This window comes from Sparus aurata, chromosome 1 (genome assembly GCF_900880675.1).
Source record: "Sparus aurata chromosome 1, fSpaAur1.1, whole genome shotgun sequence".
NCBI classification, from domain to species: domain Eukaryota; kingdom Metazoa; phylum Chordata; class Actinopteri; order Spariformes; family Sparidae; genus Sparus; species Sparus aurata.
The window spans coordinates 3,060,215-3,075,874 of record NC_044187.1 but is presented as its reverse complement, the minus strand read 5'-3'; the positions used below and the strand labels follow the sequence as shown (position 1 = coordinate 3,075,874).

Genomic DNA, 15,660 nt, shown 5'->3' with positions numbered 1-15,660 from the left:
TCTGGTTTGTCCTCATGGATGAGGTGTTAGGACAGAGGCCTTCCACTGCCCCCCCTGTCCTAACTGCCTCTATCCCTGAGGACACACCAGGGCCAAGTGACCAGGAGGAGGAGGATGAAGACGATGAGGAGGAGGAGAGCCAGCCAGGGCCAAGGAGGACATGAGGCTGCAGAGAGGATGGAGAGGCTCTTCTCTGCTCCAGAGGACAATCCTTACATTATAGCTGTTGTTAGTTACTTAATTTATGAGTCTTTTTTTTTAATTAGTTGTTCATTGTGTATAATTCATGAAATAAAATATTGTTCTATTGTAACACATTGTCTATTCCATTCAGTATTTACAGCTTAAGTACAATTTATAGCAGCAAGCGGCATCAAGTGCTACTTTTCAGGGACAGCAAGGGATTGAATGTTTTCTTTTATTATTAAGCTTTAACATTTACAACTATTTACAAAATTACAGCATGAATAACTATTTACAGATTATTATTAACTATTAACAAAAACAATTATCATCCATTGAGCGTGCACTTAACAGGCTTAACAGGCTATTGTAAGGCTCATGGCTCATGACAGGCTGTAACATGGACATGTACATTATGAACAGAAACACGAAAATGCTGGAATACGTTTCCGTCTCCACCAGTGAGGGAGTAAGCGCATGCTCGACGGATTGACTAGTTTGGTCTAGCTACCGGGAACACACGGATGTCAACAAACAGGTACATGGCTGCTTGCACAAACACACTGTTTTAACAACTTTTTTATTCATTTTGAGTCATAAACGCTACAGTGCTGTGTGCTAAGGTGTCTGCTGATGTTGCATAACTTTTGGTGTGAGATGTGGAGCATGTTAAGACGCTTAAAACACAGTGCAAAGTTCTGACCCCATGCTGTTAGCTGTCAATGCTAAATCTCCGTTCACGGAGCTCTGTAATGGTTGGACCAAATGTGTTCGCGTCTTCGGTACTGGCAAGTCAAGGGTAGCTTGAGCAATGAAGCTGCATGTTTAAATCGACCAAAGTTCTCCTTTAAAGCTCGACTTGTAAAGTAACCAGCAACCTTTATTAACCATAAAATTGTGATAATTAAATGCAGTAAAATATGGAAGTAAAAAGCATCATAAATACAAAATGTGGCCATATTGATATTTGACTTTCAGAATAAGTGGATTAAAACACGTCAGAGAACTTGTTGAGTTTTGAAAATGATTTTATTTGAATAATGTGATTTACAGCAACACAACAACAATCTATTAGTCCCATTGAAATAAATGCAGAATTTCCATCAGACACACACACAGATGACATCAGTGTTGCACAGCAGCTGTTTGTTCTGAGTCCAGATTCACAGCAGGAACTCGGCCCACATCCGTCTCTAGTAGCATCCATCCTGTTAGGAGAAGACCAGATGATCCATCACAAATCCATTCAGTCTCATTTGGTCTAAGAAGGTCTTAAGAAGAATAAAAAGTGTCATGAGGAAAAGTTCTGTCCAGTCTCAACATTTAAAATGGCCTCTGTTAGTGAGCATCAGGGCCCAAATGAAGAGAACCAACAGCTGATTCACACATTTTACACACACACTTATTTGGATCTTTAACAGTTATTTTTGTTCCATCCGTTATTTAGTTGAAAGTGAAATAAAAGCTAAAACAGAAGCAGATCGAGAAGCAGATCAATGATCGACGATCGATAACAGACGTCTGTCACCGATGGATGATCGATAACAGATGGAGGAATGTTTCCTGTTTGTCGGACAGGCGCAGCTTCTTGCACAGCTCGGCCTCGTCTTGTGTCTCCATGCTGCTCATCTGCTCTGCTGTGAAGGCTGTGCGAGGCCTCCTCCCTGGCGGAGGCGACGCCAGCAAGGAGGTGGAGGTGCAGTCGATGGAGAGGGAGCGACCTCCTTCACTCTCGGAGCCAGAGGTCTCCTCCTCTGTGCCGCTGCTGAATCCTGCCTCAGACACTGCAGGAGGAGAAACCAGAGTTATCAGGATGTTCAACTCTTCAGAGTGAAGATGTCACATTAAAGCACTGATGGAAGTCAAAGTACTGACACCACTCTGTAGAAACACTGTCAGAATGCAACATGGCAGCATGGAAAAGCAGCTTTCAACTAGTTTGTACAAAAGCAACTTCTGGCTTTAATCGGATTATTCTGGATTCATCTGCAGATTATTTTCTACATGAACCAAATTATTGTTTGTTTGTTTGTTTGTTGAAACTCAGAAAATAGTGAAAAATCTTTGAAAAACCTTCAAAGACTCCAAATACATTCAAACTAATGAAACACTTTGAGAAATGAATTATTATCTTAGTTTAACTTTAATTTAATATCTGACAAAAGCTCTCAGACATGTTGAGCTCAGAATCTTAATTAAAGAAATAATAGGAACTCATGTTTATAAGATAAATGTAGCCGAGTAAAGTAAAATAGAGATTTTCCTCTGAGGTTTGGTGGAGGAGAAAATACTGAAACATTTTTAGTTTTATTCAGTTTTTTCCTTAAAATTCAGATTTCTTTTTCAACAGAAAGTGTGAAACTTGAAATACTGAGTACTCAGTTACATTCTGTTACTGACAGTTACTTCTCATTAAAGATATTTCTATTTCTTTAATGCACATTTTTACATTTATATCCCCCTTTATTCTTCAGTATCAGCTCTAAAATTGCTGAACAGTTGTGACTAACAGAGTCAGCAGTGATGAATATCTTAATAACACTGAGGAGGAAAAAGGGACATGCGGCAGGATCCTGCAGGTCTCATGGAGAACTGCTGCACATTACACTTGTAGTTCTCGAGACCGGTCTCAAGACCACTTTTTTGTGGTCTTGGTCGTGTCACGGCCTCGACTGTCTTTGGTCTCAGTCTTGTCTCGGTCTTGGGTCTCGGGTCTCTCGGTCTCGCAATGTCTCGGACTGGCTGAGGGGTCTCAAAGGGATGTGTAACCTTTAATATTTAGGCAGACACAGTTGGTACCAATCACATGCATTTTGTGACACAGACGGCGTTGGCGCTTGTCCCCTGTTTGCCAGTTGAATGGCTCTGACTTCAGCAAACAAAAGGCTGTAGCATTGGTCGTCTCTGTTTGGATTTCAGTGTTTCCCACTGAAAACCACCACCACCACCACCATGCGTGGTGACGCTTATGTTCTACAACTCATGCAAAATGGCAAAAAACTAATTGTTTTTTTTGTCTCCGTCTCGGTCTTGAGCTGAACTAGTCTTGGTCTTGACTTGGTCAGTCTTGGTCTTGGTCTTGGTCTTGTCTTGGTCTTGATACTCTCTGGTCTTGGTAGTGTCTTGGTCTTGGTTTAGGCGGTCTTGACTACAAGTCTACTGCACATGTGGACAAACTAGTAGAAACCCTTTTTGTGTCTCCAGAGGAAGCTGCATGTCACCTGATAAACTGCCTCCAGTGATGTCACTCAGGGGCCGAGGTGCATTGTGGGCACTGTGTAGTCCCAGGTGGCAGGGTCCGCCACATGTAAACACAGTGAGACAGTATAAAGTGTGTTGTCCTTTAAGCTCAGTTTGTTTAGGCAGAAAGAAAACAACAATGAGCCAATGAGGATCTTTCTCTGCTCATTAACATTTCTTCAGCTAAACTACAGACTGCTCCTTTAAGGACAGGACAGTTGAAGAAGGACAGGAGCTCATCTGGCCTCAACTTTGTACCATCATCTGTCTTCGCTTTCTGTCAGAACATGTGAAAAATTAAAGGACTCGTGTATCAGCAGGATTCAGAGAAACTTGCATGTGTTTCTCAGTCGGCTCTTCTTCCTCACAGCTCTGTAAAAAGTGGATCAGACGGCTGCAGCTAGAGTGAGGAGAGATGGTACCGGTCCAGTTCTCACATCTTCATACTGGCTTCCTATGTGTAAACTACTGATTTTAAAGCAGTGCAGCTGGTTTACAGCCCTGGAGGGTTTCTACTGTCCCCAGAGTCCAGAGCACACCTGGAGAAACAGCATGCAGCTTTTATGCTCCACAGATCTGAAACTAACTTTCAAATTATAGCTGCTGCGCAGCGATGGGTCGGGTCCGGGCTAGTTTTGGCAAATTTAGGCAATTCATGCACTGTAGGCAAAAATTGTGGGAGGAGAAAAAAAACAGAGTGATGGACTTCATAATTTTTAATAGGTTTAAATGTACAAAAGTTTCTTATTCGTATTGGGGCTACAGTTTGATGAAAAGTGTGAAGTTCTAGCAGGTTGATTTGTTATGAATTTTCAATGTTTTGAACTTTAGATGCTTGCGGTAGCGCCACCATCAGGACTTTTGGCTTGGGTTTACAGCTGAGGTAATCTGGCATGAGACTGGACCTTTGTGCAAAATTTTGTTAGCTTTCACCCATGGTCCGGTCCAAGATATTTGTTTTTATTTAATTTAGTGGCTTGCTGTGATGCCACCATCAGGACAATTGTCTTGTGCTTCATGTTGGGGACATCTGACTTATCTTTCATCATCAGCATCATCATCGCTGGGTCTTGAACCCACAGCCCCTGACACTAAGAACCAGCTTCTAACTCACTGAGCTAATTGGCTGGAATTGAGACATGCTGTGTAGCTTCATTTGTCGACTCAGGGAGTCACTGTCCAGGCAGCTGTTGTCAAGGCAGATTTCAAAAATGGTCAAAATGGCAGAAATTCTGTTACCTGAACAAGAATCTGATAATACATAAATTGCATCTTGACAGCATGGAAATGTTGGCGATTTGTTTTTTGCTTCATAAGAGAAAATCTGATGTTTAAAAATGCCACTCTTACATTGACTCAAGTTGTTCGCATGAGAGCAGAATTCAAAAAGTTTTGTGTCATAACAGTTTGCAAAAAAAATCTACTAGTTTAACCTGTGGACACTTTAAATGACTGTAGATTTACACAACCTAGAACAATATTGGATTTTTGCCTTTTAGGCGACACTGATATCTGCACATATGTTTCCCAGCTAACTGCACGGAACATCAAGTCTCTGTTAACGAGTAATGAAGTCATTATTTTGTCTGCTCCTAACATGACGGCTCCTTGGCAGATGCAGCAGAGCAGTCCAGATACGCTGATGACACTCTGTCACATCCAGAGGAACACAGGGATGATGCTGGACTGGACAGTGGAGCTGATCTCAGAGCAGTTCACACTGCAGCACTGACAGTCATCTCCACGTGTTGTGATTGGTCTGTCAGTCACTGCTGGATGAAGCTCTCCTCTCCGCCCAGTCAGAGCCTCTCCACCCACCAGCTGATGGTGCTGCTTCAACCTCTCTGGATCATCAGGACACAGCTGATCCTCTCAACACCTCCACCTTTCTCACCACTCTGACAGAGATCACTTCCACCTGATGAGAGAATGGGAGAGAGCAGAAGTGATACATGACTGTTTACAGAGACTCCCTCCATCAGCTGTCAGTCAGTGATATAAAGACCAGCAGGACTTCAGTCCTGTTCAGACCACAAGTGGAGCGGCTGTGTAGCATAGCCAGCTTCCTTTCAGCTTCATGTTAACGTGTTGGAGTGAAGCTCACAGACCTGCAGACACATCAAGTGTGTTTACTCTGCAGGTTTCACTCAAGTACACAGTGAAATAAACTGCTCAGAGTCCCTGAACGCATCATGATGCCAGAAACACTTTAATGAGGATTCACTGCTGTTAAAAACCAGAGTCTCCTGACTCCACACCTGAATATTTCATCTACTTTGAAATATTGCTAATATGTAAATATGTAGTCCGTTCTAAAAATATCTGGATAAAACAAAAGTTAGATGGACAGATAAATATTTGATGTTAAAGCTCCTACATGTTCATACAAAGACTGAACAGTCAACATCAGCTGTGGTTACTGGACTTCAGCAGAGGTTCTGGTCTGTGAGAAGACCACATGGTTACTAAACGTAACCGTGGTTCTCTGAAATAAGAGTCAGTGATTTGCAGGCTTCGGTCAGACTGATCTGTACGGTGGCCCTGAAGGTCCAAACACAACCACACTTCAGGTTATGGAAAAGGTGGGATGGCGTTCTTGTTTGTTATTAGACAGAACCCAAGTCTCTGGTGACAGTTTGGTGTTTGGTGGAATGTTGTGTTTTGACCTTCAGGGCCACCGTAGACATGAGAGCTGTCACACAGATGGACTGATCAGTTGTTTAGTGTTGAAATGAGAGAACAAAGATTTGATGCTACAACAGTTTGATGGATGAGGACCACTGTCTCTACACATCCTGTGATGCTGTCAGCTGTGATCCAGTTTTACTTACTGTAGACATGAACACAACAACAACAGTCATCTTCACTTCAACTCAAACACATGATCACAACAAGCTTCTGGCTCGTCTGATTGGCTGACTGTTCCCCCTCTATCTCTTTCTGTCCAATCCTGAATCCTGTCACCGTTCTCCTCTCACAGATTCACTGAGGAAAGCAGGAAATGCTGGATCTTTACTTTGATACTGACTGTGTTTATTACAATACTGCTGAAACCAGCACGGACTGACTCCAACTCTCTACTGACCTCAGAGTCTCCAGTCGACAGTTTGGACTCTCCACAAGTTCAGACAGCAGCTTCACATCTGAATCCTGCAGCTTGTTGTACTTCAGCTGCAGCTCTCTGAGATGGGAGGGGTTGGACTTCAGAGCTGAGGCAAGAGAAGCACAGCTGATCTTTGACAAACTGCATCTCCACAATCTGAATAAAGAATAAATGATGTAACTAAGTATAAACGTCACAAAGTTTAATTAAAATGTTTTAAAGAGACAATTCTGAAAATGTTTGTTATTGTCTGATTAAAATAGAGACCATTTTAAAAAGCATGTTTTAGATTCTAAGAAGAAAATCAATATTTGAGGAAGTTCAGAGTGAATTATTCATATTGTTAGATGAAGGTTTTAAATGCGCAGCTCAACATTGCTCTGCCACAGTCAGTGTACTAAACCACAGAAGAAGAAAACAGACTTTAGCATGAAGATACTCAGTGTGGATCAGTATAATATCAGCCTGATGTCTGCAGTTTAGTGTCAATACAACTTTCACATCATATTAATCTGAGCACAGAAGGAAAAAATGGTGTCTGACCCCAGAGTCTCCAGTCGACAATTTGGACTCTCTAGTCCAGAACACAGCAGCTTCACTCCTGAATCCTGCAGCTCGTTGTGACTCAGGTCCAGCTCTCTCAGATGGGAGGAATTGGAATTCAGAGCTGAGGCCAGAGAAGCACAGCTGATCTCTGACAAACTGCAGAGAATCAATCTGAATAAAGAATAAATTATGTAAGTTTAAAAGACAGTGTTCCTGCTTGAAATCATTCAATGTTTAATAATCTGTTCAGAGCTGATAAAGGTTTAGAATGTAGACGTTTAGAGAATGAAACTCCAAACACCTGAACCCAATAGGATGCAGGTTGTATATACAAATTGAAACAGAGCTCTCATTAATATCAATGACAAGGTGCTGCTGCTTCAATAAAGACGTAGTGATGTCACTTCTTAAACTCTGCAGCTCCAGCAGAGGCTCCATCTATACAAACTCATGTTGTGCAGCCAAATAAAAAAACTGACTGATTGATTCTACCATTTAAAGCTCCTGTTATTAACACAGTTGAATTTTGAGACTCGTTCCCAACTTGTCATACTCTTAACGACGCTTTGGGATTGTAGGTCGGGTCGGCAGCCGTCCCAAAGCATCAGAATTTGACGGGTTGGGATACGAGACAAAGAAGAAAAAGTGCAAATCAATGATGAAGAGGTTGATAGAGAGTAAAACAGTGTTGAAGTTTTGATGTTATCTTAGATGTGTTTTAAATATGAAGCAGAACAAGATGCTCAGTGTGAATCAGGACAGAATCTATCTGGTCAAATCCCCTTCAGAACTGATGACATGAACAGATTTAAACAGTTTGGAATCATGTTGTCAAAGTATAAACCACGGTTTGAAATAAATATTCAAATGAATTTAAATATGTGAGAACAACAACAGTATGTGTGAAATAATTGTGTCACACTTATAATTCATCAGCAGTGTAATATTTTCATTGTTATTAAAGTTTGTCTTCAGAGTTGCACACATTCAAGTGCAGTGTGTCGAATCAGAGATTACATTACACTCATGTGTCTTTTGTCCAACGTGAATTAAACATCATCCAATCTCCTTTTTTCAAAAACACTTTCTTCTTAGAGATTTAAATCTCTGCGGGGTGCCACACCTTTCTGATGTCACATTAGGGGGTCTGTGTCCAACAATTTGTGTCACGTTACAAACCTGACACACAAACATTAACACCTTCCTCACTCTGTGATTGGTGAGCAGAGTGGAGGTGAGATAGAGCCCAGGTTTAAACTTCTCTCTCAGCTCTTTTTTCATTTGTTACTCAACTATTTCTGTTACTTTGAAATATGAACTGAGTGAAACACTATCAATGTCTTCCAGGAGAAAACATGAGAGAAGTTACTTCCATATTTAAACCATTGTTGAGCCTGCAGCAGCTCTTGGCTCCACCTTTGGCTGTCTGAAACAGCTATGAACACTTTTAGCTTCACTGATGCTCACTGATCCCATGCTAACAGGTGGAGTTAACACACTGCAGACCACTGATTGGTCAGTGGGAACAGCCAGAGTTGTCTCGTCCTCCACGCTCAGAGGTAACATTTCACTATCTACCTTTTCAGCAGTCTTCTGTCTCGCTGCCTGCAGCCATCCTCAAGTAAAGCTAGTTTCCTTGTTGTGATGAACAACCACACGTGTGTGCTGTGTGTAGAGAATGTGTGGTTGAGCAAAATAGAGAGAGAGATTGAAAACTTTAAGTTAATTAAATCTTTATAGATACACAGAAACACATGAACTGACCTCAGAGTCTCCAGTCGGCAGTTTGGACTCTCCAGTTCAGCACAGAGAAGCTTCACTCCTGAATCCTGCAGCTCGTTGGAACTCAGGTCCAGCTCTGTAAGATGGGAGGGGTTGGACTTCAGAGCTGAGGCCAGAGAAGCACAGCTGACCTCTGACAAGCTGCATCTCTCCAATCTGAATAAAGAATAAATGATGCAAGTTTAAAAGACAATGTTCCTGCTTAAAAGCATTCAGTGTTTAATAATGTGTTCAGAGCTGAAGAAGGTTTAGAACATAGACGTTTAGAGAATGAAACTCCAAACACCTGAACCCAACAGGATGCAGGTTCAAGACTGTCGGATACACAAAGTGAAACAGAGTTCTCATTAATATTAATGACAATGTGCTGCTTCAATAAAGACGATTTCTTCTCTTCCACAATTCTCTGCAGTCGGCAATTAACCCACCCCGCTACCGTTTCAGCTCCGAGGGGTAAAACTGAGACTGCTGTTTGGACTCTGTGATTGTTTGTGAGAGTCTCTGTGTATCTGTGTGTGTTGTACGTCAGGCAGTAATATACAATAATGTAATATCACCTGTGTGTGTGCGTGTGTGTGTGTGATATAAATATATAATTAGGAATCAAATTGTTTAGGCGCGCAGGTGGTTGAGTGCTTAGAGCGCATGCCACATACGCAGCCGACCCCGGTTCGATTCCGGCCGGAGGTCCTTTGCTGCATGTCACATCCCCCTCTCTCTCCCATGTTTCATATCTGTCTACTGCTTAATAAAGGTGTCTATGCCAGAAAAAATCTTTTAAAAAAAAAGGAATCAAATTGTTTAGACTGTCAAACTTTAAACTGAGATGTAGGGATTTGAGCTTAGACAAACCCAAAAAACAAGTGAACTGAAGGAAACTTAAAACTTCTGTTTTGGATTTAAATTTTATAGATACACAGAAACACATGAACAGACCTCAGAGTCTCCAGTCGACAGTTAAGACTCTCCAGTCCAGAACACAGCAGCTTCACTCCTGAATCCTGCAGGTCGTAGTTCCAACTCAGGTCCAGCTCTGTCAGATGGGAGGGGTCGGACTTCAGAGCTGAGGCCACAACTTCATAGTGACTCTCTGAGAGATCACAGAGAATAAATCTGTGATGACAGATAATAGAACATCAAAACAATAAAATGTGACACTTTATTCTGACAACAGATTCATACATTTTGCATCACAAAGCTCAGGTGGTCAGTTGGTCAGCCTGAGCTGGTCAGCCATTCAGTGTGTTTACATGACACTCAAGGTACAACGCAACCTATCGTACCGGGGTATGACATGCTTCAGCCCAATAATTCGATTGTATTAGTGCTACTAAGATGTACAGACGCATTGATTGATCACAAGGTTTGTAGTTTGAAACTTGAGCTCCTTCTGTCCACGAGGCCCCAGACTTTCCCTGCCTGAGGAGATCAGACGGGCTGAATCGGGGGCCCCATTTTATATCAACCCCCAAAACACACTTGAATAAAGCTGCTTTTAACCCGGATGTGGATGTTTTTATCTTCATGTTTGATTTTGGTTTGTTTTATTCATTCTGTCGTCTTTATATTTAGATTTGTAACTGTCAGGGAAAAAAATGCTTTTTCTTGAGACTCTTTCATTGTTTTGCTGTTTAATGTGTGTACAGCACTTTGTAACTGCTTTTAAAAGTCTTATATCAAGAAAACCAATCAATAAATGAACCTCCCCGAGTTCCCTTGAGCAACATGAACTGCACATTGATGTTCAGGACAAAAGTGTCCAGATGACTGTCATGTAAGCGTGTCAGATTTGAGTTGATATATATTCATGAAGCTTTATGTAAAATCACTGTAGGTTGTAACTACACTCGTATGTGTTTACCTCAGTTATGTGTTTGAGTGCATATTGTTCTTTGATGCATTTATTCTGTCACTCCGTCTGCTTTTCACCTCCCATTAAATTGATTCAACGTCTTCTACTGCATCAATAGTGTAATTAGTATTAAAGATCGAGTTTTTATCATTTGATGGGTAACAATTTGTCTGAGGTGGAGTTCACCTGGCTGAAGTAAATGTTTCGGAAAGTAGACGACTACATGTCATTTAATCTCTGAGCTTGGTGATGAGAATTGATCCAATAAGCAGGTTTCATACTTGTTCAGAAAAACATGTATCATGTTGATGTTTCATATAATGCATGTGTGTAAAGTGTTTGTCCTTAATACTGAAGGCTTCAGCTTTACCAGGATTTTGAATGTTAATCACATCTGGACTCACCGAGCCTTTCTACAGTTCCTCGCAGCTGTAATCAGTCTCTGTTTTCCCGCCCGTGATGTCTTGTATTTCTTTGTGTCCAACTCATCCAGAACCTCCTCTGACATCTGCAGCATGTAGGCTAGAGCTGAGCAGTGGATCTCAGAGAGTCTCTGCTCTGATTTGTTCTCTGACTTCAGGAACTCTTGGATCTCCTGATGGACTGAGTGGTCGTTCATCTCCGTCAGACAGTGGAAGATGTTGATGCTTCCGTCAGGAGAGATCTCATCACTGTTCAACTTCTTCAGGTTGTTGATGGCTCTCTGAATGATTTCTGGACTGTTGTCTGTCTGACCCAGCAGGCCAGCTAAGAGTCTCTGGTTGGACTTCAGAGAGAGGCCATGAAGGAAGCGAACAAACAGTTCCAGGTGGCCATTTTTAGTTTTGAGGGATTTCTGCAAGGCTCTCCTCAGGAACTCATCTAGGGTTGAATCTACACATTTGTCCCAAAAGAAGTCCTCATCTTCATCCTCCTCTTCATCATCCTCATGTCCTCTCAAGAAGTCCTCCAGTACCTCTGTGTTCCTGTTGGTGTAACAGTGGAACATGTAGACTGCAGCCAGAAACTCCTGAACGCTCAGATGAACAAAGCAGTAGACTGTTTTCTGGAAGATCACACTCTCTCTTCTGAAGATCTCTGTACAAACTCCTGAGTACACCGAGGCCTCTGTGACATTAAGACCACAGCGCTCCAGGTCTTCTTGGTAGAACATGATGTTTCCTGTCTCCAGATGTTCAAACGCCAGCTTCCCCAGCTTCAGAAGAACTTCCCTGTCAGCCTCCGTCAGCTCCTGTGGACTTGTCTCACGTCCCTCATCGTACTTCTGCTCCTTCCTCTTTGTCTGAGCCAGCAGGAAGTGTGAGTACATGTCAGTCAGGGTCTTGGGCAGCTCTCCTCTCTGGTCTGTAGTCAACATGTGGTCCAGAACTGTAGCAGCGATCCAGCAGAAGACTGGGATTAGACACATGATGTGGAGGCTCCTGGAGGTCTCGATGTGTGAGATGATTCTGCTGGACAGATCTTCATCACTGAACCTCCTCCTGAAGTACTCCTCCTTCTGGACGTCAGTGAAGCCTCGTACTTCTGTTACCCTGTCCACACATGAAGGAGGGATCTGATTGGCCGCTGCATGTCGGGAAGTTATCCAGACGAGAGCCGAGGGAAGCAGCTTCCCCTGGATGAGGTTTGTTAGCAGCACACTGACTGATGACTCCTGTGTGACATCAGACACGACCTCATGGTTCTTGAAATCCAGTGAAAGTCTGCTTTCATCCAGGCCGTCAAAGATGAAGAGAAGTTTACAGACAGCGAGCTTCTCTGCTGTCACCTTCTGTAATGTTGGATGGAAAACATGGAGCAGCCTGAGAAGACTGTACTGCTCATCTCTGATCATGTTCAGCTCCCTGAACGACAGCAGAACCAGCAGACTGACATCTTGGTTTTCTGAGCCCTCTGCCCAGTCCAGAGTGAACTTCTGCACCGAGAAGGTTTTTCCAACTCCAGCGACGCCGTTGGTCATAACGACTCTGATGTGTCTCTGTTGGTCAGGTGAGGCTTTAAAGATGTCACAGCACCTGATTGGAGTTTCACTGAAGGTCTTCTTCTTGGAAGCTGTCTCAAGCTGCCTCACCTCATGTTGGGTATTAACCTCTTCACTCTGTCCCTCTGTGATGTAGAGCTCAGTGTAGATCTTGTTAAGGAGGGTTCCACTTCCTGTTTCATCACTTCCTGTTACATCACTTCCTTCAGTCACATGTTCACATCTCCTCCTCAGACTGATCTTATGTTCATGGAAAACCTTCTGCAGACCAACATTCACTGAAAGAAGAGAAAAAGTGGGAGACAAAAAATACAATGTGACAATCAGCAGTCAGTGTTCTTTTCATTACAAATTAAAAACCATCAGTATAAGAATATGTTTGTTGTTTCCTTTTCCTTTCTCTCCACCTGAACGTGGTGGAGAGGTTTGTGTGTCCCTGTGATCCTCGGAGCTCTGTTGTCGGGGGCATTAGCCCCTGGCAGGGTCTCACAAAGCTAATTAGCCCCAGAGGAGGGGCCAGACTGAGAGGGATTCAAAGAACCTCTATGAATCAGCCACAAAGGTGCTGCAGCACCTGAACCAGGAAAGAGAAATCAGGGCACCTTTCTGGAGCTAAACCTGGGAGTGGAGGTTTCTGGTGAATATTTGGTGGCTGGTCTTTGACTACATGGAGACGCCACCCTGTGGGCTGACTACCAGCAGCGACAGGCGTTGGGGTCGGGTGTGTGCCAGTTTCATGCAAAAGAAGGAAGGTGAACTGATTCCTGGCATCAGACTGGTCCTCAGGACAGGGAATGTCTCCTCTCATGGGGGAAGGAACAGGTGCTGGTGCTGGAGGTGGGGCAGTACCAACTAGATTTAGTTGGGCTCACCTCTATGCACAGCTCTGTTTCTTGAACTCAACTGCTTTGCTTGAGGGACGACATCTCAGGTTGGCCCCTGTAAATGACCAGCACCTGCACCTCAGTCCGTCCACTACACTCTGCTGCTGCTAACTGCTTGTTATTCCCTCGTTACAAGGGAGGACCAGCTACTGCTCAACTACATCCAGACTGGTTGATGTCCTGGATCGACAATAGTGACACAAACCCCCAGTGACATCAAAACAGAAGAAACTCGACACAACTTCAGACTGAAAACTCTCCCGTTCAGAATGAAAACTCTCCTGTTCAGCATCTTGGTCCATAAAAACAATCTCTCTCTGGATCTCTTATTGCTTCTAATTGTAGCACTTGAACCCTTTTAGCATAATTGATACATTTGATCTGCTCATGTTGTATCCACATGGTTCCATCAGTTATTATATTATAATGAAGCAGGCTCCATTTCTAATCTGTTTAATGTGCTGAAACTGAGCAGCTAATTAGCTTCTGATGTAGCCTGAAAATAGATGTTAGCAGTGCACTTTTCCTCACTGGATGTTTGTTTGGTCTCTTGCTCAACAAGTGGATCTGCAGGACGAGGTGTGTGTTTTCTAAGTTAGAGGAGGAGGAGATGTTAGCAGGAAAGCTAATGTGGACTGTTGTTTAAAGTGCTGTTTTGTCTCAAGCTGCTGTCTGACACTTCTCCATCTCCATCTATGCATACAGAGAACAAACTGCTTTCTGATTGGTTAATGTGTGACAAAACAAATGTATTAAAACAACAAGTAGTGTGTTCAGACATGAAGACATCAGCAGACAGATATATAGTCTTACTTTGTACAGTGCTGCTCAGACTGGCTGTCTGCAGTCCAGCTCTTGTTCTGGATCTTTCTCCACACTGGGGACAGGAGGAGTGTCCTGGTGAAGCAGACTGGTCCCAGTATGATGTGATGCACTGTCTGCAGAACCAGTGTCCACAGTCTGATGGTCCAGGTTCAGTACTGAAGTTTGGAACATCACCTTTGGACCAGTCACTCCTCATAGACATACACCTGGATACTGGAGACTCTGCTCTCTGTCTGTTGGACTGAACTTAATTTAATTTAAGAGCTCAGAAAACACAAACTACTGCTACTGTTGATAAAAAAGGAGCTTAGTTTTCTCAGTTGTTTACACACAAATACTGGTACTTGAGACACAATGACCACAACATGTAACTCATGCACCAACCTCCCTGAACCAATTCTGCTAAACTACAAGCACAATTCCTGCTTTACACTTAAATTGCAGTTCCAAAACACACTTTTTCTGCATTTGTGACAATTTAAATTCAAAATTCTAAAGTTAATTGCCCTACTATGCACACTGACTCATCACATGGCAAACACCTCTCACACAGTTTTACAATGCTTTAGCATAAAAGGGCAACAGGTGAGTCTCTGCTCTGTCCTCCTCCTCCTTCACACAAACACTCATCTTCTGCTCTGAAGTCAGTCTGAGAAGTTAAACATTAACAAGAATCAGGAAACAAGTTTGTTCAAGAGTCACACAAGACGGAGAGAGCAGGAAGTAACACACACTCTCTCTCCCCTTCACACACACATTATACAGTATAATAAAAGCAGCCAGAAGTCCACCTGCTCAGGTTTCTTCACACCAGTGCTTGTTTTCTTGGGTTACTGGAGGTTTAAAGAGTATTATTCAGCCAATCAGGACTTTGTGTCCACAGATGAATCAAACTGTTGACTTCACTCCAACATTTCTTTCCTCCACAGTCCACAGGGAGAAAACTGACTCACAGTAAGTAAAGTCACAGTAAATAATCACAATGTGTTTTTAACACTCACCCTGCCTCAGACTGCAGCTGTTCTCCTTCTGCTCCGTCCTCTCAAAATGGAGTCGGACTGAACACTTTCACTTTCAGGGTTCCTCCCTTTGGCTGTGTCCCAGTTCAGGGTCTCAATTACACCACAACACGCGCATGCTCCTTCAGATGCTCCTCTTTTTCCCGCTTCCTGGAGGACGCACGTCACGCACCGCTACGATCCTTCGCGACCTCAAGTGGTTCAGATCTCACATTTAAATGTAAGTTTTGTGTTGAAACACGGTT

At 42.9% G+C, this 15,660-nt stretch overlaps 1 protein-coding gene across 1 annotated transcript; it reads right to left on the bottom strand.

Moving 5' to 3' along the window:
- Nucleotides 1–4,825: 4,825 nt before the first annotated feature.
- Nucleotides 4,826–14,638, bottom strand: LOC115592983 (NLR family CARD domain-containing protein 3-like). Its single transcript, XM_030436304.1, has 6 exons — nt 14,385–14,638; nt 11,111–12,965; nt 9,791–9,967; nt 8,837–9,010; nt 6,509–6,682; nt 4,826–5,341 (listed from the first exon to the last, which is right to left on the bottom strand). The coding sequence occupies exons 1-6, from the start codon at nt 14,596–14,598 to the stop codon at nt 5,332–5,334; spliced, it is 2,604 nt and encodes an 867-aa protein (XP_030292164.1). The 5' UTR covers nt 14,599–14,638; the 3' UTR covers nt 4,826–5,331.
- Between the last annotated feature and the right edge of the window lie 1,022 nt (nt 14,639–15,660).

Bases quoted from the DNA above. Each gene is read 5' to 3' on its own strand.
- LOC115592983 (XM_030436304.1), bottom strand. From the start codon at position 14,598: ATGTCTATGAGGAGTGACTGGTCCAAAGGTGATGTTCCAAACTTCAGT. The intron at 9,011-9,790 runs GTCTGTTCATGT...TTCTTTATTCAG, and splicing joins TGTCGACTGGAGACTCTGAG to ATTGGAGAGATGCAGCTTGT. The intron at 6,683-8,836 runs GTCAGTTCATGT...TTCTTTATTCAG, and splicing joins TGCCGACTGGAGACTCTGAG to ATTGTGGAGATGCAGTTTGT.